This window comes from Schistocerca cancellata, chromosome 3 (genome assembly GCF_023864275.1).
Source record: "Schistocerca cancellata isolate TAMUIC-IGC-003103 chromosome 3, iqSchCanc2.1, whole genome shotgun sequence".
In the NCBI taxonomy this organism is placed as follows: domain Eukaryota; kingdom Metazoa; phylum Arthropoda; class Insecta; order Orthoptera; family Acrididae; genus Schistocerca; species Schistocerca cancellata.
This window is the reverse complement of record NC_064628.1, coordinates 281,723,709-281,750,486: the sequence shown is the minus strand read 5'-3', so window position 1 is coordinate 281,750,486 and position 26,778 is coordinate 281,723,709. Positions and strand designations below refer to the sequence as shown.

At 46.5% G+C, this 26,778-nt stretch overlaps 1 protein-coding gene and 2 non-coding genes across 3 annotated transcripts in view; all 3 read right to left on the bottom strand.

Moving 5' to 3' along the window:
- The window catches only part of LOC126174946 (fatty acyl-CoA reductase wat-like), a 247,393-nt gene that overhangs the window by 125,957 nt on the left and 94,658 nt on the right, over positions 1–26,778 (bottom strand). Inside the window, exon 2 of the mRNA XM_049921403.1 lies at positions 15,364–15,470. Within this exon, the coding sequence (XP_049777360.1) occupies positions 15,364–15,385 (22 nt within the window). The 5' untranslated portion in view covers positions 15,386–15,470. The remainder of the gene's footprint in view (positions 1–15,363; positions 15,471–26,778) is intronic.
- On the bottom strand, positions 5,091–5,165 carry Trnas-cga (transfer RNA serine (anticodon CGA)). The gene has a single exon. It is a non-coding gene; the product is annotated as a tRNA-Ser (tRNA).
- Positions 5,693–5,767, bottom strand: Trnas-cga (transfer RNA serine (anticodon CGA)). The gene has a single exon. It is a non-coding gene; the product is annotated as a tRNA-Ser (tRNA).

The window sequence follows — 26,778 nt, the reverse complement described above, 5'->3', positions numbered from 1 at the left end:
TTGGCTGGCACGGTTCGTTCAGATTCCAGCTTTGAGGCGGGTTGGTGAAAATGCTCTGTAAATAGTTCGCGAAAGTGGCCCGATAGTGGCGATGCCGGCGAAGGGTGTGGTGATGTACTTGGAGGCGTGTCCAAAAGTCCGCCGGATCGACAATGTCGTCCCGGAAGAGGTAGTTGACAGCCATGCCACTGATCCATGTGATGGCGTGCCACTTAGCCGATGGAAAGTAGGTCGTGTCGGGATATATCATCACAGTGGGAGAAACGTGATGTGGTGGTACTCGGAGGTAGAAAGCCACAATCTTCTGTACGAGGGTCCAGACAGCTGCTGCTGGCCCACACTCAAACCGATGTAAATCTGTATCTTCGACATTGCACTTGAGGCACAGGGGTGAGTCCACCAGTGCGATGCGATGCAGTTTCTGTCTTGTAGTATACTTGCCGTTGACGAGAAGGTACCACATAGAGGTGGTGTCAGTGGTGTGATACGGTTGGTGGATCGTTTTCCAAACTGTAGGCCATGAAACCTGGGGGTGACGTGTTTCGACGGGGTTGCGGGGTGGAGACTTTCGGAGAAGGCGGTAGATGTCGCGGGTGGTCGTCTTCCTGGTCCTGGGGAGCTCGGTGCATATGTAGCTGTACTCCAAAAAGAAACGGCCGATATGTGACATCGGAGGTGGGATGTGTGCCAAAGACGTCGGTGTGCGTCTCGAAACAGGTGCGAGCTCGGTGGTCAACATTCCAGTAAAACTAGCATTTTGGCTTTTCCATAACCGGAGCATAGTATTGGTGTAAAGTGCCGTAGTCCTGGCTCTCACATTAACCAGATCGAGGCCACCATCCCGCTTCGGTAAGGTGAGAGCTTCATACTGGACTTTGAAGATGTGACCAGAACAAATGAAATAGCCGAATGCCGCCTGTAACCTGGCCGCCATTGTCGCAGTGATGGGCAGAATCTGCGCTATATGGGGTATCCGAGCCGCCAGATGGGTATTGACGAAGGTGACTCTCTGGCACATATTCAGCGGGCGTAGTATGTGATTTTGTATGTTGGCCCGGATGCGTTGCAGCAGCGCCCGAAAATTAATCGCCGAGGTGCGGCGAATGTCTCGGGTGTACACCAATCCGAGACAACAAAGGGTGTCCACCAGTTGAAATGGAACTACGCTGTCTGCGGGAAGGCCGCGGCCGATCTTCATGGCGCATGATTTTGCCACGTTCATAACGCTCCCTGCCCCTGCACTGTAACGGGTAATCCACTGCATCGCAGCTTGTACGTCAGCCGCTGAACGTACGACGAGGGCCAAGTCGTCCGCATAAGCTCGGCAGCGGAACATATGATCCCGGAGTGGAATACCTGTCAAACGTCGCCTTAATCCGCAAATGAGTGGTTCCATCGCAATGGCATAAAGCACCGTCGACAATGGACAACCCTGCCGTACTGAGCGTTCAATCCGTATAGGTTCCGTAAGTCTGCCGTTGACGAGAAGTCTGGACGTTGCTCCACGAAGGAGCCGCATAATCACCTGCGTGAACGTCGGGGGAATTGCCATTCGATCCATCACTGCGTTGAGGAATGCATGATTGACGCGGTCAAACGCTTGTTTGAAGTCGATGGAGATTAAAGCGCCTGGCAGTCGCGAGTGTGTTGCCACAGCGATCACATCTCGATATTCACTGAGGGCTGTCTGTATATTACGATCGCCGCCTAAGGATGTTTGTTCGTGGGAAACAATGTCCCGTAAGACACGTTTGAGTCGCACTGCTAGAAGGCGTGTGAAAATCTTGAAGTCCGAATTGAGTAACGTGATCGGCCGATAACTGTCGAGTCGTGTTCCTCCTGCGGGTTTCGGGACTGGTACAAGTAAGCCTTCCATGAACATTGGTGGCGGGTTCGCCGCGCCGGACAAAAGTTCCCAGTACATGTCCCTCCATCGTGGCAACATCAAATCTTGGAAGGTTCTGTAAAATTCGAGAGGTAAACCATCCGGGCCGGGAGATCGATTCAGAGACCCCTTGGCCACAGCGCCTTGGACGTCGTCGGTGGTCACTTCAGCAGTCAGGAGGGTTGCGGCTGCTGCGTTTAGAGTACCAAGTGTCTCCTGGGCAACCTCAGCAATGGCCTCTGCACCGGCAGGTACTTCTTGATAGAAAAGTCTATAGTGCGTTGTGAATGCATCCGCAATGGTAGCTTGCGAAGTCAGCCGTCGTCCATCAGGTAAGTCTAAAGTTGTCATTAAAGCCTGTCGGCGTCGACGAACATTTTGAACAATATGATGCATAGAAGGTTCTTCACCGTTAATCCTGTCTTGGCTGCGGGCTCGTACAATGGCTCCCTCTAGACGGCATCTGGTCAAGGATAAAATCTTTGCCTTGATGCGTTGAGCTTCTTGGAGCCGATCCGGGGATGGAGGATGATCCATGAGTTCACGTAGAGCGCTATAGTAGAAATCAGTTGTATGGTGATTCCACCTGGCTTTGGCTCTGCCATAGTGTGTCAATGTGCGTCGGATGGCCGGTTTGGCGCACAGCAACCACCACTGCAGTGTGGTCTCGTAACGCATAATGCGTCGAACACAGGTGTGCCACGTGTCGGTGACCTGTTGTCGACATTCAGGGTCCCGCAGTAGCGCGACATTGAGTTTCCAAGATCCTGCACTGAGCCATATAGATTGTCGACGTAGGTTCATGGTACAGATATAGATGTCATGATCCGAAAAGGCAGACGGCCAACGTTCCGCGTCGAGGAGAACTGATTTTAGAGCGTTAGAGATGTATATTCTATCAAGTCGGCTGGCGGAGTGGCTCGTGATGTGTGTATACCCCGGGCGGTCGCCGTGTACCACTCGCCAAGTGTCGAGGAGACGAAGGCGGCGGACGAGGAAGCGAAGTTCGGGACATGTGGTGAAATGAGGGTATTGGTCTGTGCGCTCGAGAACACAGTTGAAATCTCCACCTACGATGAGATGATCGTATCGACCGAGGAATAAAGGCGTTATATCTTCTGCGTAGAAATGGGAGCGATCCCTCCGTTTAGCAGTGCCCGATGGGGCGTAGAGATTTATGATTTTGAGTCCTTCAACTGTTATGGCCACCCCTCGCGCTGTTGGGAGGTATGCGACATCGGAAACTGCAATTCCTTCTCGGAGGAGGATGGCTGCGCCTGAGTGTTCCATAGCTGCAGGGGCGGCGTACGTCTCATATCCATAACACCCAGTCCAAGTCGCTGTTCTCAGTTCTTGTAACAGGGCGATGTCGATGTCCGCTGCTCGTAGCGTGTCACGGAGCAGTTGAAGTTTAGCGTGGGAGCCGATATTATTAGTATTGATAGTAGCTATTCGGTACGCCTGATGGGAGATCCGTGCTGCCGATAGGTTCGTAGCTGGTGAAGATTGTTGTGGTGGATGCTGGAAGTCCATAGAAGTCGCAGGAGTCGCCGTAGAAACTTCCCCCATTTTAGTGTTGGTCTAACGTAGAAACAGATCTCATTTCCGCATCAGATGGAGGTGGGAAATCCGTGTCATCCGCCCATGAAAGGTGTCCGACAGGTCTGACATCGGCGAGAGGTGGCAGCGTCGGCTCAATGGCGTCGGTGACAACAGGCGTGCTATGTTCCATGGCTTCTGGGCGCGGGGCTTGCGCACGATCTCTGTTGGCCGGTTCACCGTCTTGTGGATGACGCGTCTCCGTGGCAGAGGAGAAAGTGTTATCGTGTTCTCCGTCGGTGTGATGTGGCATCTCTTCGTCCTGCGGAGGGGGCTCAATAGTCGAGTCTGATGTCTTGCGGCGTTTTTTTCGTCGTTTGGGCGACTTCTGCTTTCGGCAATGAGTTTCAGTGTCTGAGGAAGGAAGAGATTCACGTCGTTCCGGTACAAAAGCCGCGGGTGCTGTGATGCGGTCTTCATTCTCCAGAACACTCTCATTGGTATCCTTGTGATCTTCTATCGTTGGTGTGTCCGGCTGTTGGACATGTTCACGGGCGGCATCGCCGGTGTCAAGGTGCTGGGACGCCTCCGGGTGTATCGGACCAGAGAGAAGCTCATGAACGGCGCCTTGTGAGGGCTGGACGTGCAGTGTCGCCGCATAGGTGACTGGAAGGGTGGTCGTGGTTCTGTCGGTGTTCGTATCGTCGGGCCGTAGTTGTGTGATGCGACGTTGCAGGCATTCATTACGGACGTGTCCTTCTTTGCCACAACCGGAACATGTTCGAGGTTGTCCGTCGTAAATGACCACCGCACGGCAGCCGCCGATAGAAATGTACGATGGAACGTGCCGTTTGAGATCGATTCGGACTTGTCTCACACCATTAAGTACCGAATACGTCGTAAACTGTGCCCATGTCTCGGCTACGTGGCTCTGGACTTTTCCGAACGGGCTTAGCGCCGCGATGACTTCATCTTCATTCACCTCGAAAGGCAGTTCGAATACACGGATCGTCCGAAGGCCAAGTCCTGCATGGTCGACATCCACAGGCCCGACGTTTCCGTCGGAGTGCCGAAATTTTAGTCCATGTCGCGTCCTTTGAATGATCTCATTGCAGGCAGCGTCGGAAGTCATCTTAACATAAACGACGCTGCTAATGATCGATAGGTGTATGCCGATGAGTTCGTCACGCGGGATCTTCACGTCTTCGCGTAGGAAGCGTTCGACGGCCAGTGCTTTGGGTCGTGCGTATTCGTTTGAGAAGGTGAACTTAAGAGTGTTCTTTCTGTAAGAGTTGGCCATTACAGCTTGTTCGACTGAGAAGCGCTGTGACGAGGAAGTAAACAAAACACTCCGCGCGCGCAGCGGCGTGGACGGCCGAGCGCGGTGCGCACTGCTGCCCTGCCGAACGCAGACTGTTCCAACTGAGCTACCGAAGCACGACTCACGCCCGGTACTCACAGCTTTACTTCTGCCAGTACCTCGTCTCCTACCTTCCAAAAACTTTACAGAAGCTCTCCTGCGAACCTTGCAGAACTAGCACTCCTGAAAGAAAGGATACTGCGGAGACATGGCTTAGCCACAGCCTGGGGGATGTTTCCAGAATGAGATTTTCACTCTGCAGCGGAGTGTGCGCTGATATGAAACTTCTTGGCAGATTAAAACTGTCTGCCCGACCGAGACTCGAACTCGGGACCTTTGCCTTTCGCGGGCAAGTGCTCTACCAACTGAGCTACCGAAGCATGACTCACGCCCGGTACTCACAGCTTTACTTCTGCCAGTACCTCGTCTCCTACCTTCCAAACTTTACAGAAGCTCTCCTGCGAACCTTGCAGAACTAGCTCTCCTGAAAGAAAGGATAGTGCGGAGACATGGCTTAGCCACAGCCTGGGGGATGTTTCCAGAATGAGATTTTCACTCTGCAGCGGAGTGTGCGCTGATATGAAACTTCCTGGCAGATTAAAACTGTGTGCCCGACCGAGACTCGAACTCGGGACCTTTGCCTTTCGCGGGCAAGTGCTCTACCAACTGAGCTACCGAAGCACGACTCACGCCCGGTACTCACAGCCTTACTTCTTCCAGTACCTCGTCTCCTACCTTCCAAACTTTACAGAAGCTCTCCTGCGAACCTTTCAGAACTAGCACTCCTGAAAGAAAGGATACTGCGGAGACATGGCTTAGCCACAGCCTGGGGGATGTTTCCAGAATGAGATTTTCACTCTGCAGCGGAGTGTGCGCTGATATGAAACTTCTTGGCAGATTAAAACTGTCTGCCCGACCGAGACTCGAACTCGGGACCTTTGCCTTTCGCGGGCAAGTGCTCTACCAACTGAGCTACCGAAGCACGACTCACGCCCGGTACTCACAGCTTTACTTCTGCCAGTACCTCGTCTCCTACCTTCCAAACTTTACAGAAGCTCTCCTGCGAAACTTGCAGAACTAGCACTCCTGAAAGAAAGGATACTGCGGAGACATGGCTTAGCCACAGCCTGGGGGATGTTTCCAGAATGAGATTTTCACTCTGCAGCGGAGTGTGCGCTGATATGAAACTTTTTGGCAGATTAAAACTGTGTGCCCGACCGAGACTCGAACTCGGGACCTTTGCCTTTCGCGGGCAAGTGCTCTACCAACTGAGCTACCGAAGCACGACTCACGCCCGGTACTCACAGCTTTACTTCAGCCAGTACCTCGTCTCCTACCTTCCAAACTTTACAGAAGCTCTCCTGCGAACCTTGCAGAACTAGCACTCCTGAAAGAAAGGATACTGCGGAGACATGGCTTAGCCACAGCCTGGGGGATGTTTCCAGAATGAGATTTTCACTCTGCAGCGGAGTGTGCGCTGATATGAAACTTCTTGGCAGATTAAAACTGTGTGCCCGACCGAGACTCGAACTCGGGACCTTTGCCTTTCGCGGGCAAGTGCTCTACCAACTGAGCTACCGAAGCACGACTCACGCCCGGTACTCACAGCTTTACTTCTGCCAGTACCTCGTCTCCTACCTTCCAAACTTTACAGAAGCTCTCCTGCGAACCTTGCAGAACTAGCACTCCTGAAAGAAAGGATACTGCGGAGACATGGCTTAGCCACAGCCTGGGGGATGTTTCCAGAATGAGATTTTCACTCTGCAGCGGAGTGTGCGCTGATATGAAACTTCCTGGCAGATTAAAACTGTGTGCCCGACCGAGACTCGAACTCGGGACCTTTGCCTTTCGCGGGCAAGTGCTCTACCAACTGAGCTACCGAAGCACGACTCACGCCCGGTACTCACAGCTTTACTTCTGCCAGTACCTCGTCTCCTACCTTCCAAACTTTACAGAAGCTCTCCTGCGAACCTTGCAGAACTAGCACTCCTGAAAGAAAGGATACTGCGGAGACATGGCTTAGCCACAGCCTGGGGGATGTTTCCAGAATGAGATTTTCACTCTGCAGCGGAGTGTGCGCTGATATGAAACTTTTTGGCAGATTAAAACTGTGTGCCCGACCGAGACTCGAACTCGGGAGTCGTGCTTCGGTAGCTCAGTTGGTAGAGCACTTGCCCGCGAAAGGCAAGGTCCCGAGTTGGAGTCTCGGTCGGGCACACAGTTTTAATCTGCCAGGAAGTTTCATATCAGCGCATACTCCGCTGCAGAGTGAAAATCTCATTCTGGAGATACAAGCGATCAAACTTTATTTTTATTGCCTGACACTCGCTAGACCAGGTCCTAACGTTAAGAGAAATTTCCAACGGTTGCCCCAACGTCCATGTGACACCATTTTTGTTGTTTAAAATTACTCAGAAATTTCGAGATTTAATGTCTGTTTAGCTTACGGCATTGACGTAATGTTTACTTTTCCTTACTGGTTTACAAGCTTTCATCACGTTTATCCACTGTGCTATATGCAATCAGCGAACATTAGTGTCTATTCATTATCTTTCTCTTCTCGAGTTTTCTCCCTGCCACAGTTAGATGGAGAACACCTTGTGGTGTCACCGCCAGACACCACAATTGCTAGGTGGTAGCCTTTAAATCGGCCGCGGTCCGTAGTATACGTCGGACCCGCGTGTCGCCATTATCAGTGATTGCAGACCGAGCGCCGCCACACGGCAGGTCTAGAGAGACTTCCTAGCACTCGCCCCAGTGTACAGCCGACTTTGCTAGCGATGGTTCACTGACAAAATACGCTCTCATTTGCCGAGACGATAGTTAGCATAGCCTTCAGCTACGTCATTTGCTACGACCTAGCAAGGCGCCATTACCAGTTACTATTGATGCTGTAAAACATGTACCGTCAAGAGCGATGTTCACCATTTATGGATTAAAGTTAAGTATTCCACAGCTACGTCCTTTTATGCTAGTCTAATTTCCTTGACCTGTTCCAGACCTCACGCCAGCCTGCGTGAGCTAAAACGCGTGCCTTTCGGCTTCCTCTCAAAACCGGGTTGGCTCTCTTGCCAATCCACAACACACCTTAGTCATCTTTAAATAACTGTTGTAACCTTCGAGGGGTACAGCATTCGCATCGTGGTAAGAGAAAAATTATATCCCTTATCTCTCTTTTAAATCATAGTACAAGTCATAATATGTCGAAAAACAGTACTTCGCATGTTGTCACTTCATTGTAGAGAAGTTGGTGTACACGACTAGGCTTTTGTTAACGACTTCCTCGAAGCACACAGGGATAATTTCCAGTTACTTATAAACGAAAAGAAGTTCTTGGAATCTGTCCTTACGTAACGATGACGTTAACATCGTTTTACATAATTACGTGAAAGTGAGAAAGAGAGAAAGAGTAGGCTTTAAGTTTTCGTCGTCCACGAGGATAGGAGAGACGGATCACAAGATCAGATCGTACAAAAGGAAATCTGCCGTGGCCTTCTCAATGAAACTATAACTGTCTTAGCGAAACTACGGAAGACCTAAGTTTTGACTTCCGGAAGGGGGCAACCGTAATGACCTTGTCGTCCACGGGACATTGAATGTTAACTTTACTTTTTTCCAGATGTCGTCTGAAGCTAGACGCGACTCCAGTGTTTTAATCTTCAAACCGCCTCGCTCGATGTTGAGGCGAGTGGGGCGCGGCGCTGTGGTCAGAATATCCTCACTTGATAGAAGCGTGGTCCACATTGGTTTAAAATGGTTCAAATGGTTCTAAGCACTAAGGAACTAAGCATCTGAGGTCATCAGTCCCCTAGAACTTAGAACTACCTAACTAACCTAAGGACATCACACACATCCATGGCTCGGCCACAGCGGCCGGCGGTCCACATTGAAATTGTAGTTAACGAAGGAGGTGATGATATCTCCGTTCTTTCCCCTTTGTCCAGCAGAGCTAAGGAGGCGCGTGGATTAGGAATTCGCGTGTTAATTGATTCTTCCGTCGGTTTTTGGTAATATAACGTCATAATAAATAAAACCCACTGTAATGCTTAAGTTCCACAAGATTATTATAGCATATAATCCACGAGAACATAAGCAATGTAGTGATTAGAAATTATACTCTGAGCACAATAAAAGAAAAGAAAATGTAATGCCGTGACTCATTCCACACGCCTAACTTTTCCTCTGTCAAACGTTCGCCTGTAATACTTTTAGGAATAGCGCTCTCGGAATTGGCAGTCGATTTACTACTAAAAATTTTAACAAAATTTTTGTAAACTGCTTTCCATTAACCATAACCCATCTAGCAGTTGCTTTCACTAATAATGACTTTGAAATTTATCCATTGTACAGGGATCATGTTGATATTTATAAAAAGCTATGATGGCAGAGGAAAGTATCACTTTTAATTTTTAATTTCTGGCTGTTGTAGAACAGAGTCTTTAGACAATTTTTTAAACATTGGTAAGAGTGAAGAGTCGCGAGATACAACAGGAATTCCAGTTATACCGTTAGTGACCAAAGAATCAGAACACAAAGTGGGATTGGGAACGGAAATCAGCCCTTGCAAAGGAACTCGCCTTAACTGATTCAGGGATAATATGGAAAAACTAAATGTAGATAGCCGGACGGGGATTTGAACCGCAGTCCTACGGAATACTAATCATTACACAACGTCGCTCGGTGCTAACTACACTACTCTCACGCAAGTTACCGTCTCCGGCTTGGAGAAGAATGGTGTTAGTATGTCTCCACGTTACGCACTTGCGTGTGACGAAACACAGCTAGATTCATCTGCAAGATTTATTTTTGTGTAGCACATGGAGACGAAACAACCAATTTCTAGTAGTGGCTGTTTACGTGCCTAAGTGAGAGTGAAAAGCCATATTCTTGCAGAAATCACTTTCCGTTCCTTGTAGCACATGTTCTTCGCCTTTTTAGTTATTTCCACCCAATGACTGTTGGGTTGGGTTGTTTTGGGGGAAAAGACCAATCAGCGAGGTCATCGGTCTCATCGGATTGGGGAAGGACGGGGAAGGAAGTCGGCCGTGCCCTGTCACAGGAATCATCCCGGCATTTGCGTGGAGCGATTTAGGGAAATCACGGAAAACCTAAATCACGATGGCCGGACGCGGGATTGAACCGTCGTCCTCCCGAACGCGAGTCCAGTGTTCTAATCACTGCGCCACCTCGCTCGGTCCCACTGACTGTTTCAAAACTTTACCATAGAACAGTAAAACCATTTGGACACAAGCGGAGGTGTTTCAGCACACCGCTCGTGGACTCAGCGAGGCAGGCAAATGGTTTCGGTCAACTGACAGCCCGCGGGCCGAAGTGGCTGCACGCTGCTTACCGAGAGCGGCGAGTACGTGACGGAACGCACCAGCGCCTGTGGCCTGCAACAGCCCGGCAGGTTGCCACGCGAGACGACCGCCACCAACGCGTGAGCGGTCTAACATTGTTTAATCGTTACACGGCGTCCAGGTAAGTGGGGTATCTCACAGGCACCTTGTACCTTCAGCTATACAATGTACCACCAGCGCTCCCTAACAGTATTAGAATCTCAGTGCTATTTCAGACCACCTGGTGCGCCACCGTAAGAGATGCACGCGCCGTTGTTGAAGCTGACTTGTGCAGCCGGGATTAGCCTAATTCCCGAAGACTTTCGATGTCGTGCTTAGGTCATGCCACGACTCATAACCGCCATCATCATAAGAGGTTGGAAGTGTGGAGGCAAGACACTTATTCAGGGTGTTACAAAAAGGTACGGCCAAACTTTCAGGAAACATTCCTCACACACAAAGAAAGAAAGTATGTTATGTGGACTTGTGTCCGGAAACGCTTACTTCCCATGTTAGAGCTCATTTTATTACTTCTCTTCAAATCACATTAATCATGGAATGGAAACACACAACAACAGAACGTACCAGAGTGACTTCAAACACTTTGTTACAGGAAATGTTCAAAATGTCCTCCGTTAGCGAGGATACATGCATCCACCCTCCGTCGCATGGAATCCCTGATGCGCTGATGCAGCCCTGGAGAATGGCGTATTGTATCACAGCCGTCCACAATACGAGCACGAAGAGTCTCTACATTTGGTACCGGGGTTGCGTAGACAAGAGCTTTCAAATGCCCCCATAAATGAAAGTCAAGAGGGTTGAGGTCAGGAGAGCGTGGAGGCCATGGAATTGGTTCGCCTCTACCAATCCATCGGTCACCGAATCTGTTGTTGAGAAGCGTACGAACGCTTCGACTGAAATGTGCAGGAACTCAATTGTGCATGAACCACATGTTGCGTCGTACTTGTAAAGGCACATGTTCTAGCAGCACAGGTAGAGTATCCCGTATGAAATCTTGATAACGTGCTCCATTGAGCGTAGGTGGAAGAACAAGGGGCCCAATCAAGACATCACCATCAATGCCTGCCCAAAAGTTCACAGAAAATCTGTGTTTATGACGTGATTGCACAATTGCGTGTGGATTCTCGTCAGCCCACACATGTTGATTGTGGAAAGTTACAATTTGATCACGTTGGAATGAAGCCTCATCCGTAAAGAGAACATTTGCACTGAAATGAGGATTGACACATTGTTGGATGAACCATTCGCAGAAGTGTACCCGGGGAGGCCAATCAGCTGCTGATAGTGCCTGCACACGCTGTACAAGGTACGGAAACAACTGGTTGTCCCGTAGCACTCTCCATACAGTGACGTGGTCAACGTTACCTTGTACAGCAGCAACGTCTCTCACGCTGACATTAGGGTTATCGTCAACTGCACGAAGAATTGTCTCGTCCATTGCAGGTGTCCTCGTCGTTCTAGGTCTTCCCCAGTCGCGAGTCATAGGCTGGAATGTTCCGTGCTCCCTAAGACACCGATCAATTGCTTCGAACGTGTTCCTGTCGGGACACCTTCGTTCTGGAAATCTGTCTCGATACAAACGTACCGCGCCACGGCTGTTGCCCCGTGCTATTCCATACATCAAATGGGCATCTGCCAACTCTGCATTTGTAAACATTGCACTGACTGCAAAACACTAACCTGTTGATGCTACGTACTGATGTGCTTGATGCTAGTACTGTAGAGCAATGAGTTGCATGTCAACACAAGCACCGAAGTCAACATTACCTTCCTTCAATTGGGCCAACCGGCGGTGAATCGAGGAATTACAGTACATACTAACGTAACTAAAATGAGCTCTAACATGGAAATTAAGCGTTTCCGGACACATATCCACATAACATATTTTCTTTATTTGTGTGTGAGGAATGTTTCCTGAAAGTTTGGCCGTACCTTTTTGTAACACCCTGTATATGCATTTCGCTAATTCAGCTGCTTGTGAATGTATTCGCTTGTTGAACGTTGCTGAAGTAATAAACTTTTGGAAAAAAAATCGTCATACCACAAAGGAATTATCCGAATGGTACGGAACGCAGCAAATGTGACGTACATGTACAGACAAACAAATGATCACAGTGTCAGAAAAATTCAATGATTTATTCGATAGAGCTTCACACAATGGAGCAAATCAATAACGCGTTTTGCCGGCAGGGGTGGCCGAGCGGTTAAAGGCGCTACAGTCTGGAACCGCACGACCGCTACGGTCGCAGGTTCGAATCCTGCCTCGGGCATGGATGTGTGTGATGTCCTTAGGTTAGTTAGGTTTAAGTAGTTCTAAGTTCTAGGGGACTTATGACCACAGCAGTTGAGTCCCATAGTGCTCAGAGCCAATAACGCGTTGTTCCACCTCTAATTCTTATGCAAGCACTCAATTCGGCTTGGCGTTGAATGGTAGAGTTGTTGGATGTACTCCTTAGGGACATCGTAACAAATTCTGTCCAATTGGAGCGTCACGTAGTCAAAATTCTGACATAGTTGGAAGACCCTGCTCATAATGCTCAAACATATTCGATAGAGCTTCACACAATGGAGCAAATCAATAACGCGTTGTTCCACCTCTAACTCTTATGCAAGCACTCAATTCGGCTTGGCGTTGAATGGTAGAGTTGTTGGATGTACTCCTTAGGGACATCGTAACAAATTCTGTCCAACTGGAGCGTCACGTAGTCAAAATTCTGACATAGTTGGAAGACCCTGTTCATAATGCTCAAACATTGTCATCTGGTGAGAGATCCGGCGACCTTGCCGGCCAAGGCTGGATTTAGCAAGCGGGAAGACATGTAGTAGAAACTCTCACCGTGTATGGTCGGGAGTTATCTTGCTGAAATGTAAGCCCAGAATGGCTTCCCGTGAAGGGCAACAAAACGGGGTGTAGAATATCGTCGACGTATCGTCGTGCTGTAACGGCGCCACTGATGAGAACCTAAAAGGTCCCACTGTGAAAAGAAATGGCACCTCAGACCATCACTCCCATTTGTGGGGGCCGTATGACAGGCGTCACTCAGGTTGGTATCTCAGCGTTATTCGGGGTCTCCCAGACACGTCTTCGGCCTGGAATCTCATTGACAAGAATAGTCCTCAGTGCTCAGTCCCGCTTCGAAATGAGTCCGATGACCATCGAAAACTTGTCTGGAGACGCCCCAGACGGCGGTACGTCGACGATATTCTACGCCCCGTTTTGTTGCCCTTCGGGAGAAGCCATCCTGGGCTTACATTTCAACAAGATAATTCTCGCCTGCCCACGATGTGAGTTTCTACTGCTCGTCTTCGTGCTTGCCAAACTCCACCTTGACCTGCAAGGTCACGGGATCTCTCCAAAATTGAGAACGTTTGGAACATTATAGGCAGGGCGCCCGAACCAGCTCAAGATTATGACGACCTAATGCGCCAGTTGGACAGAATTTGGCACGATATTCCTCAGGAGGGTATCCAACAACTGTCAATCAATGCCAAGCCGAATAACTGCTTGCATAAGGACAAGAGATGGACCAACGTGTTACTGACTTGCTCAGTTTGTGAAGCTATTTCTCTCGAATCCATCACCTAATTTTTCTGAAACTGTAGTCATCTGTTTGTCTGTACATTTGCATCACATCTATCGATTTTCGTCCCATTCGGATAATTTTTTTCGTGGAATGTCGTTTTCATTTTTTCTTCTTTTGTCTTAGAATGTATTTCCATCACCTGTTTTGAAAGACCTGCCGATTATCGCAGGAACTTTCTACGTATTCCATCCCCATAGATGCAACAGCATCACCCAGGACACCGAGAGCTATCGACGTCATTTACACGTGTTATTCTGCGTATCCCAGTCAACTATCGTTGAGGTAGGCTCCCCTCTATTTCTGTTCGTATGGTCATTTCCCCCTGAAGATAATATGTATGCTGCGCTCTGGCTGTTATCAAGTGCATTGAGATGTGACTAGATTTTACAAAAGCTCTTATTTAAGTGAACATTCTCTCTCCCTCTGTATTTGCTGCAGAAACTCTTTGAATATTGCTATATTTACCAAGCATACAGCCGCGCCGGGTAGCCGGGCGGTCTGGAGCGCCTTGTCACAGTTCGTGCGGCTCCTGCCGTCGAAGTCTCGGGCATGGGTGTGTGTGTTGTTCTTAGCGTAAGTTAGTTTATGTCAGATTAAGTAGTGTGTAAGCCTAGTGACCGATGAACTCGGCAGTTTGGTCCCCTAGGTACTTACCACTACCACCACCACAACAACAACAACAACCAAGCACACACGTACACTACACACAGCACCAGAGAAAGCGGCTACATCTTCGTAACTGTGAGACTACAATGAGCAATCATTCCAAGTTAACTCAGCAAGTCTATTCAGTTGGGGATGGGTATTGCTCACTTCATGAATCATGCTTCAGCCTAAACACTAAAACAACTTACTTCTGCAACGGTCGTATTAATATAAACTCTTCCGCTGTCTGTCCAGCTTGTTATTTGGCCCACGGCTTCTCTTTTGCTGAACATCAACTGCTCCCATTTTCCAGCCAAGTAATCCACATTATGCGACCAAAATAAATTAGTTTTACTGCTACCTCCCTATTCCGATTCATTTGCTCTACAACATGCTTATTGCTAGCTATGAATGGCAAACCATTCTGAGCAAATGTCATCAGCATCAAAACAGTAGTTTCTACAATTGCTACCTCATTCAGCGTCCACCATAGGGGGGCCATGGGAGAAACGAATGCAGCGACAAGCCTGCATTCCGATCATTTGTCAGCAGTCTCACTCTCAAAGCCCGAACACACAAATATCACGCGCTAGTCGAGTATCGGATTTTCAGGCGACATTATAAGGTGAAGGATAGCGCCAGCAGGTGTTACGGAAGAAACATTGAGACAGAGAGAGCTCCTCCTTACTGACTGATGGTGACAATAATGAAAAGCAGGGTCTCAGCCATTGTTCGCGCATATCATCAGAACATTATTATCAGTTGGTTTCGTGGGACCACTTGTTACTGTTACTGCAGTTTACTTTCTAAACCAAGTTTACTGAGCATATCGAGGTTCCGTGGTGTTTGGATAACATTGTTACCGGTCCTCTCTTGTCGCAGAAGATGAATGAATTACATGAAGTAGAAACTATTAAACACTGAAGTTGTTTTAGAAATAAAATAAATTCTGTGTCTCGAGAAATGAGACGAGAAGCCTCATGAACTTACGATGCTCCAAAAGATAATTCATATTAATGGATGGCTCTCAGCTGCTGATGTGTGTGTACACGCTGCGTCAACGTGGGCGTCACTCCAGATTCCTGCTACGGTTGTACCTGCAACACAAGAATTTAAATTTCATTCCATTGAAAAATTCAATTAACTGTTTGTTCAGACAGACTAAAATTTTCAATTTCTTAATTAACCTCGTAACTAGGACACGCCATGTCGCATGACTCGATTTTAAGGTAATAATGAGCAGATATATCAGACGCTCTGAGTAAATATTACACACAAACTGAATAATTTAAGTGTATCGGATTTAAATGCAGTCTAGGAGAACCTGTATGAAGTGTACCAGCTCTCGAAAAACATCTTTTATCATAAACTCACGTGCCACATGAATGACTAATCCTCTCTATACAGGGTGTTACAAAAAGATACGGCCAAACCCAAAACTTTCAGGAAACATTCCTCGCACACAAATAAAGAAAATATGTTATGTGGACATGTTTCCGGAAACGCTTAATTTCCATGTGAGAGCTCATTTTAGTTTCGTCAGTATGTACTGTACTTCCTCAATTCACCGCCAGTTGGCCCAATTGAAGGAAGGTAATGTTGACTTCACGTCATCAACACAGATTTTCTGTGAACGTTTGGGCAGGCATTGTTGGCGATGTCTTCATTGGGCCCCATGTTCTTCCACCTACGCTCAATGGAGCACGTTATCAAGATTTCATACGGGATACTCTACCTGAGCTGCTAGAACATGTGCCTTTACAAGTACGACGCAACATGTGGTTCATGCACGATGGAGCTCCTGCACATTTCAGTCGAAGTGTTCGTACGCTTCTCAACAACAGATTCGGTGACCGATGGATTGGTAGAGGCGGATCAATTCCATGGCCTCCACGCTCTCCTAACCTCAACCCTCTTGACCTTCATTTATGAGGGCATTTGAAAGCTCTTGCTACGCAACCCCGGTACCAAATGTAGAGACTCTTCGTGCTCGTATTGTGGACGGCTGTGATACAATACGCCATTCTCCAGGGCTGCATCAGCGCATCAGGGATTCCATGCGACGGAGGGTGGATGCATGTATCCTCGCTAACGGAGGACGTTTTGAACATTTCCTGTAACAAAGTGTTTGAAGTCACGCTGGTACGTTCTGTTGCTGTGTGTTTCCATTCCATGATTAATGTGATTTGAAGAGAAGTAATAAAATGAGCTCTAACATGGAAAGTAAGCGTTTCCGGACACATGTCCACATATATTTTCTTTCTTTGTGTGTGAGGAATGTTTCCTGAAAATTTGGCCGTACCTTTTTGTAACACCCTGTATATACTACTGGCCATTAAAATTGCTACACCAAGAAGAAATGCAGATAAACAGGTATTCATTGGACAAATATATTATACGAGAACTGACATATGATTACATTTTCACGCAATTTGTGTGCATACATCCTGAGAAATCAGTACCCAGAACAACCACCCCTGATCGTAATAACGGTCTTGATACGCTTGGGCATTGAGTCAAACAGAGCTTGGATGGCGTGTGCAGGTACAGCTGCCCACGCAGCTTCAACACGATACCACCGTTCATCAAGAGTAGTGACTGGCGTATTGTGACGAGCCAGTTGCTCGGCCACCATTGACCAAACGTTTTCAATTGGTGAGAGATCTGGATAATGTGCTGACCAGGGCAGCAGTCGAACATTTTCTGTACCCAGAAAGGCCCGCACAGGACCTGAAAATTGCGGTCGTGCATTATCCTGCCGAAATGTAGGGTTTCGCAGGGATCGAATAAAGAGTAGGGCCACGGGTGGTAACACATCTGAAATGTAACGTCCACTGTTCAGTTGTGCCGTCAACGCGAACAAGAGGTGACCGAGACGTGTAACCAATGGCACCCCATGCCATCACGCCGGGTGATACGCCAGTATGGCGACGACGAGTACACGCTTCCAATGAGCGTTACCCCGATGTCGCCAAACGCGGATGCGATCATCATGATGCTGTAAACAGAACCTGGATTCATCCGAAAAAACGACGCTTTGCCATTCGTGCACCCAGGTTCGTCGTTGAGAACACCATCGCAGGCGCTCCTGTCTGTGATGCAGCGTCAGGGGTAACCGCATCCATGGTCTCCGAGCTGATAGTCCATGCTGCTGCAAACGTCGTCGAACTGTTCGTGCAGATGGTTGCTGTCTTGCCAACGTCCCCATCTGTTGACTCAGGGATCGAGACGTGGCTGCACGATCCGTTACAGCCATGCGGATAAGATGCGTGTCATCTCGACTGCTAATGATACGAGGCCGTTGGTATCCAGCACGGAGTTCCATATTACCCTCCTGAACCCACAGATTCCATATTCTGCAAACCGTCGTTGGATCTCGATCAACGCGAGCAGCAATGTCGCGATACGATAAACCGCAATCGCCATAGGCTACAATCCGACCTTTATCAAAGTCGGAAACGTGATGGTACGCATTTCTCCTCATTACACGAGGCATCACGACAACGTTTCACAAGGCAACGTCGGTCAACTGCTGTTTGTGTATGAGAAATCGGTTGGAAACTTTCCTCATGTCAGCACGTTGTAAGTGTCGCCACCGGCGCCAACCTTGTATGTATGCTCTGATAAGCTAATCATTTGCATATCACAGCATCTTCTTCCTGTCGGTTAAATTTCGCGTCTGTAGCACGTCATCTTCGTGGTGTGGCAATTTTAATGGTTGATATAAATTCAAATCTAATTAGGAGACACTATAAAGATTTATCTCTCAGTATGTTACAAAACAGTCAGTTTGGTGGAAGATACATTCACATGCTTTGACGAAAAAGAGAGCTTTCCACCAATAAAAGGAACAACTTCATCAGACTTGTTGCTAAACAATAGCCTACTAATAAGTCGAAAATATTGCTTGGTAATGGAGGTTTGTACGACTTTTCTTCCATACATAGGTCTAATATTTTAAACATTCCGCTATCTCGCTAGAACATCTTCGAAATGAATTTTAAAACTTGTACTGCGCATGATATGCGACACATTTCCTGTAGAGTTTGTTGCAAATATCTTGTTCAACTCGCGGCGACCAAACAAATCCGTTACGATAGCATTATTCGTGTTTGAATTTTTCGTCATTACGGTTTAGTAGATGACGCAAACGCACGGGATCGGTGTTAGTAGGTGGTTTACATGCCAACCATCATGGTGATAATTATTTTACAAAAGGAAAGAAAATCCACCTCCATAGAATTTTACTTTTGAACCACTTTCCACACAGTAAATATCCACAAGCCTGAGTTAGTTTGCGCCCGTCTGAACGATGTTAGCAATTTATCGGAGTTATAATATTAACATTTCTTGTGTACCACTAACGCTATTTTCAAATAATACTCCAGGTATCCGTCAATAGATGGGAATTACATTGCATTTCCTCTCGTGTAGGCTCTTTCTTACTGACTCGTTTTTTGCAAAACTCCTTGAAGCTCACAGTCTCGCTAAACAACATCTTTTGCAAAAAATGTTAAAAGGCTTGTTGGGTCTGATGTTGTTTCATCTATCTAGACAGTGGATCTAATCCTTTGGTGCTGAACTGAAGTAAAAGACGAAAAAAGTAATGTTGTGTTTAGCGTTTACTGTCATGGGCACATTTTGGAAACCATCCTAGAATTTATTCGAAATGCAATTTATCTATTTAATCCATAGCAAATGTACATAATAGTGATAGGACGGAAATTTAGTGTACAGCTCCTTGCGAACACGAGTTTGTTTTTTTAATCGCTGTTCGCATTCATCCTCACTTGAAGAATGGAATGATTTTTCAGTTTGAAATCCATATTATTGGATGCTTATGTCTGTTTATCAAGTGATGACCTGTTTATATAAGATCAACACAGTGTATTATGTTGTAATTTCGTACAGATATGATGTCCTAGAGATACTTTCGTATATGTTCCACTAACCACTAAAGATTTTCTGGCAATGTCTTCACGAACTGATACTGCTATAGTGTTTCACACTAAATCAATGTAAGGTTTAAGAGTGTCAATTACCTTACGAAGAAGCTAAACGAAAAGGCTAGACCCAAAATTAGAATTTGCTCTCGCGTCTGCTGGCTTACTTGTTAGGATTATATCAACCACTCCCGTAATTCAGAAGTAATTATGTTTCCACTTTCATCGACCGCTACGCAAATGCAACAGCAAATAAATGTAAATCGTGTTCTGTGTCGTAGTTCGCAGAGTCGCGAGCGTCACACTCTAATATGCTAGCAAGGTCCTGTATATATATCAGTCATTAATTCCAGCACTGAAGCTGATGACGACGACAGACGGCCTTCGCACATCTCCGACTGCCGGTGCAGGTCGTACTGTTGACACATCTCACGGAAACTGGCTCAAGGTTGCATCGGCAGATGCATTTCGCCACGTTCAGCGATCACAGCATCCAAGTTTCAGTCGGCGGCAAAAGAGCTCTGACGCAACGGATATGTAAGGCTCATGAGCATGCAGTTCCGGTTTCTACAACTTTGATAACCACAGTAATCACTTGGTATGCAGCTTATGATACGTAACTGTGTTCAACGTAACATCTGTATTAATGTCGTGTACGATGTGGCATGGACTCGACTAATATTTGAAGTACTCGTAGTGCTGCAGGGCTGTTCATAAATCCGTAAGAGTACGAGGGGATGGAGATGTCTTCTGAACAGTACGTTGTATGGCATCCCAGATGTGCCCAATAATGTTCATGTCTGGGGAGTTTAGTGACCAGAGGAAGTGTTTAAACTCAGAAGAGTGTTCCCGGAGCCATTCTGTAGCACTTCTCGACGTGTGAGGTGTCGCATTGTCCTGCTTGAATTGGCCAAGTCCTTCGGAATGCACAGTGGACATGAATGGATGCAGATGATCAGACAGGATGCTTATGTACGTGTTACCTGTCAGAGTCGTATCTAGACTTATCAGGGGTCCCATAGCACTCCAACTGCACACGCCCCACACCATTACAGAGCCTCCACCAGCATCAAAAGTCCCATGCTGACATGCAGGGTCCATGGATTCATGAGGTTGTCTCCACACCCGTTCACGTCCATCCGCTCGATATAATTTGAAACGAGACTCTTCTGACCAGGCAACATGTTTGCAGTCATCAACAGTCTAATGTCGGTACTGATGGGCCCAGGAGAGGCGGAAAGCTTTGTGTCGCGCAGTCATCAAGGGCACACGAGTGGGCCTTAGGCTCCCAAAGCCCATATCGATTATGTTTCGTTGAATGGCCGCACGTTAACACTTATGGCCCAGCACTGAAATCTACAGCAATTTGCGGAAGAATTACACTTCTGTCACGTTGAACGATTCTTTTCAGTCGTCCTTGATCCCGTTCTTGGAAGATCTTTTTACAGCCGCAGCTAGGTCGGAGATTTGATGTTTTACTGGATTCCTGATATTCATGGTACACTTGTGAAATGGTCGTTCGGGAAAATCCCCACTTCATCGCTACCTCGGAGGTGCTGCCCCCACCGCTCTTCCGCCGACTGTAACATCACGTTCAAACTCACTTAAATCCTGATAACCTGCCATTGTAGTAGCAGTAACCGATCTAACAATTGCGCCAATACTTGTTGTCTTGTATAGGCGTTGCCTGTTTACATACCTCTGTATTTTAATACACATGCCTATGCCAGTTTCTTTGGCGCTTTAAGTATAGTTCGGTGGATTCCGCTCTGCTAAAGTTTAAATATGAAGTTGAGTACTGACAATTTATCTTCGCATTACCATCTCCATCCTAAATAAATCAGTTATATGATTTCACATTTGGACACATTGAGAGGATATACAGCTAGCCTTAGAAACATGCTTATATAGGCGGCACATTATTCTTAATCGACCTTAGGAGCTCGCAATGCCGAAGGTAGGGTTGCACACTGGTGTTTCGTTAGATAATCATGTAAGGGGTAACGCGCTTTCTCCTTCGTCCAACATGAGAACCAACTCATCCAAGGAACTGCGAGGAGCAAAGCAGAAATACGAAATTAAAAAGTGGAAGCTCAGTCGACATTTCACCTCTATAGCCAAATACGTAGGTCTTCTTTGCGTTTTGAATGTGGAAATATCTTACAGAAACGAAGTTTCAGAAGATCTGGCAGAGTTAGATAAAATTCTTCTGTCTTAAAGCTTCAACTAAGAACTAACATTTCTGACCATTTCTTCGAAAAGTAAACTCAAATTTCGTTATTTTTGCGGAATTAGTTCACATTTTCTAAATAAATATATGTATTCGCATACAGCTATATGCTGGTCACTGTCTATGGGTCAGTCGAGGACTTACTGCCAGGTAATCGAAATCATTTGGATTCGCGCTAAAGCAGACAAAGTATCAGTGGAATGTTGGAACACATTCACTGCGCGACTGTTCTTTTCCCGTCTCTTAGAAACTTGAGTCTTGGTCGTTTTTCTGCCTACGCACAGCGCGCTTAAAAGCTGACGAAATCTTAATGATGCGGTCCCGGCACGCTCTTCTACGGTGTAATTCCAGGCTACGCCTTAATGATCACTTGAGGAGGTTTCGGTGTGGAACAACTCTCGGGGTCCCACACGCCCACGCGCAGACCCCACCATCTCATTACATAACCGCATTCCATGGCATTTCACAGCCACAGAAAGAGTGGGGGGAATCAAAACAAAACAAATGTAGGTTAAGAATTCACTCAGGTGCTTACAGGAAAGCGTGTACTGACTAGCAGCCCCCACAGTAAAACTTGATAGGAAAACATATTTAAAACAAATGGTTCAAATGGCTCTGAGCACTATGGGGCTTAACATCTGAGGTTATCAGTCCCCTAGAACTTACAACTACTTAAACCTAACTAACCTAAGGACATCACAGACATCCATGCCCGAGGCAGGATTTGAACCTGCGACCGTAGCAGTCGCGCGGTTCCGGACTGAAGCGCCTAGAGCCGTTCGGTCACAGCGGCCGGCCATATTTTAAAGCGGGTGAAGGTAATACCGTATCAACTTCAGTTATCTCCTTACCAAACTAGAAATAAAAGACTGGTTTGTATTATAATCTTCAACCATTAACAAATTTATTGTAGGTGTCAAAGCTGTAAAGCCTCTTCCAGCCAGCATCTCGAGACCCTGCTGCTTGAATCGCCACCGACTCTCCATACCATTTTAGTTGCTCCTGAACAGCAGTATTTTAGTGTCTGTAATCTTCAGATAAGGAATAACTATAAGAGCCTCGTACGGTAGTCTCCAAAGGAACACTTCCGTATGGAAGCCAAACTAATTTTCAACGAAGCTGTTCATGCTACTTTTCTGGCAGCAGGTCATGGAATTACCTGGAGGCAGTATGCTTCGTGATGAGCGTTAATAAAGGATTACGCCTAGTTATCATCAGCTAATTTTATCTCAGTGGAATAATAGGCTCAAATAGTTCTTCTCCCGTGTATCGGGGTCCGTGTGTGTGACGTAGCTGCTGAATAAGAGTCTTTCGGATGTCTGACACCGCTGGCACTAGACAGTTTTCGGCCGCCTGTCGGATATTGGCCTACTTATCCCGTCACCTCTGCTTGGCTAGCAGCGTCCGTATCATTATATAAGAAACCCGCGTGTCTTCCACTTTTAGGTTCTCTCACTAGCCCGACACACTGCCAATAAAATCAATCTGGTGTGCTATACGTCCACCGTTCGCTTAAATAGTTTCTCTGTTCATTTGTTACATTCGCTTTAAACAGACATTAATATGCTCGTATGCTCATGAAATTGCATTATTTACACTATTTCGTACATGTTACAACCAATTCACACGGTGAAATACTTTTGGTAATTGTAAGTAAACAAATTGCTGTGACATGTTGTGATTGTAGGACATTAATGTTTATCTTAACTTTCGTCCTATCTCGTCGGAAGCATTAGTTTGTGAACAAGATTGAAAAAAAGCGTCACAAGAGGACTAATTACGAGCATAAACGCTTTCTTTTAAAAAATCTGTCATGTAGCATATAAGTATTATCGGCACTGAAAATGCCGCCTCAGTAATACACGTAAAAATTAACATTCAGCAATTAAGCCTTATTTTATCAATCCCTTGGAATGTTAAGTATTATTAATCAGATTTCGATATTATTTCTCCAGAGTCGAATGTCTTGCTTGTCGTAATAGCATACTTCTTACTTGAGTAAAGCAAAATTCACTAAACTCCCAAGGAATGTGTGTGAAATCTTATGGGACTTAACTGCTAAGGTCATCAGTCCCTAAGCTTACACATTACTTAACCTAAATTATCCTAAGGACAAACACACACACCCATGCCTGAAGGAGGACTCGAACCTCCGCCGGGACCAGCCGCACAGTCCATGACTGCAGCGCCTGAGACCGCTCGGCTAATCCCGCGCGGCTGTAAACTCTGAAGCATGATATTGATCTTAAACTAAACACTGGATGGATTCTACGTTTAAAATTCAGCCATTTAAATTCGTAAATCAGGATGTTTACTTCTCATTGATGATGTTATCAGCAAACGTTAAAATAATCTTGGGTCCAAAGCAATATTTCATGGACATACTTTACTTTTAGGTAGGGGAAACAAAATGTTTACCAGAAAGCACAGCTAAAAAAGAGAACTTTTGTATCAATGCAATCATAATAATGATTTCTGTTGTAAATTATCGAAGACAATTAAAATATTTGGCCGAAACATGTTAGATTAACAAATAAAGTAAACTTTAGTCGTGAAGTACGTAAATTAGCATGTACAAGATAAATGCTTGACAGGTGGCAATACTTATATAGATGCATGAAGGCTGTTTATTGTTCCATGCAGTGAAACATGTCAAGTACGACTCCTTGTGTGTCTCTGTGGATACTACTTTTGTTCTAATTTTATATCCACAGTCAAAAAATGGTTCAAATGGCACTGAGCACTATGGGACTCAACTTCCCAGGTCATCAGTACCCTAGAATGTAGAACTACTTAAACCTAACTAACCTAAGGACATCACACCATCCATGCCCGAGGCAGGATTCGAACCTGCTACCGTAGCAGTCTCGCGGTTTCAGACTGTAGCGCCTAGAGCCGCACGGCCACTCCGGCCGGCTACCCACAGTCACGACAGAAGTAATACGTAGTTGATATCGTCCTGAAAACTGCGTTCCAGGGGAGGTTATTGTTGGTTGTGTATGTTTGTCTCACCTGCACGGATCTCACCTTTCTGAATAGCATTCCACTATACATAGTACAATTGATGTATGAGCCGATCTCACTCGTAGCCAGATCCCATTCGCCGTATCCTAACATTGGATACAATCATCACTGAGTAGTTGACATAATAGTGAACAATTTTTGTATATAATCGGTAACCTGGAATTATAGTAAGGGTTTATACACTCCGTAAGTTAAGGAGGTCTTCGAGATTAACGAAAAACTATTACGTCATCGCAACACCAGGCGGACTGAACTGTGACTGAACAGAATTCTTCAGACTACGTAGCTTCCGGACCGTAGGGAAGCTAAATGTCGCAGTGAACACTTTGGGAACCATTGTGTGTAGCTTCAACATTGCCAGATAGAGACCGACAACAACGTGAGATGGCTTGGGAGTTGAAAGCAGTCCTTGTCTCATTTCATGTCCACGGATAACCATGAGGGAAGAAAAGCTCATCTGCACAACGAGCAAAGACGACCACGTGGTAAAATGCAACCCCAGGATGGTTTACTTGCCCTAAGTGTCGGAAGACGTCCAAATAGCGCAGCACTTGTGCCCACTAGCATCCGCTTCGTCACACGTTACCAAGTGGGTTACGTCTCGTCGCATTTGAGAGGTTACTCTCTGTGTTCGATGAATACAGTATCTCGCTCAAAGTAAGTGACTCCAGGGACTGTGTGGTAGTATTCTTTTTATTGGATGAGTCGCAGTTTAGCCTGGTGAATGATTGTCGCTGTCTGCTCATCGAGCTCACGGCTGGGGCACGATACCACGCTGCAAATATTGTGACAAGTTGTCTCGCCTGAGGCGGTATTACCTTACGAGCATTCCATCGCTTGCGTTTCCGAAATCAGTGTTGTTGACATCGATGATGTGCGCAACTTGTTCGTAGTGCGTGTGAATCCGGGATTCAGCCGATGCGTAATGATTCCCGACCGCACGGAGCTGCCGTAGCGGACGAGAACACCACACGCCTAAACAACTCGCTGCCTGTTTTACATCCAGCTGGGATGCTCGGGGCCGAAAGACGGCAGCTCATTTGCCGTCGCCAAACGCCCTTGCCCACCGACCGAGAGAGCTCTGATGTACTGCGTAAAGAGATTGTGTAAAAGGCCTGTTGCTGTCATGTCAGAGTATCAAATCCCGTATTGCAGTTCTGTTTGCCGTTGGTGGAAGGACAACCGGCACAAAACGTTCCACCAAGGGCGCATTATTTTCCTGTATATTTTGTCTTTGTCATGTGTCACATTTTTTTATTAATTTACATATTTTATTTTATTCGTTAGAAATTGTTGGCGAAAGCATGCGACGGTGAAAGCAATGGGTTTTTATGGTTATGTACTCAGTGGGTAAAAACTGAACACTTACGGGATCGCATTGTTGTCCGTCAGCCAGACATTCAGTCTGTCTTTCTGTCTGTCCGTCACTTAACCATTGTCAGCCAGTCATTCAGTCATTCTGTCTGTCTGCCTGTCTGTCGCTTAAGACTCCTTTCTCTCAGGAATGGGTAGAGGCATTAAGTTGAAATTTATATCAAATACTAACAAGGGAACATCCCCATCGCACCCCCCTCAGATTTAGTTATAAGTTGGCACAGTGGATAGGCCTTGAAAAACTGAACACAGATCAATCGAGAAAACAGGAAGAAGTTGTGTGGAACTATGAAAAAATAAACAAAATATACAAACTGAGTAGTCCATGGGCAAGATACGCAATATCAAGGAGCGTGTGAGTTCAGGAGCACTGTGATCCCGTGGTTAGTGTGAGCAGCTGCGGAGTGAGAGGTCTTTCGTTTAAATCTTCCCTCGACTGAAAATTTTACTTTCTTTATTTTCGCAAAGTTATGATCTGTCAGTTCGTTCATTGACGTCTCTGTGCACTGTAATAAGTTTAGTGTCTGTGTTTTGTGACCGCACCGCAAAACCGTGCGATTAGTTGACGAACGGACGTGTCTCTCCAATGGGAACCGAAAAAATTTTATCGCAAGGTCATAGGTCAACCGATTCCTCCACAGGAAAACACGTCTGATATATTCTATACGACACTGGTGACAGCATATGCGTCACATGACAGGAATATCCCCCGACCCACCTAACTAGTACACTCGGCGAATGGGTAAAAAGATTCTTCTACCTTGCCAGATTTAGGTTTTCTTGTGGATGTGATAATCACTCCCAAAAAAGTGATGAAAACATAAGAGTTTGTCA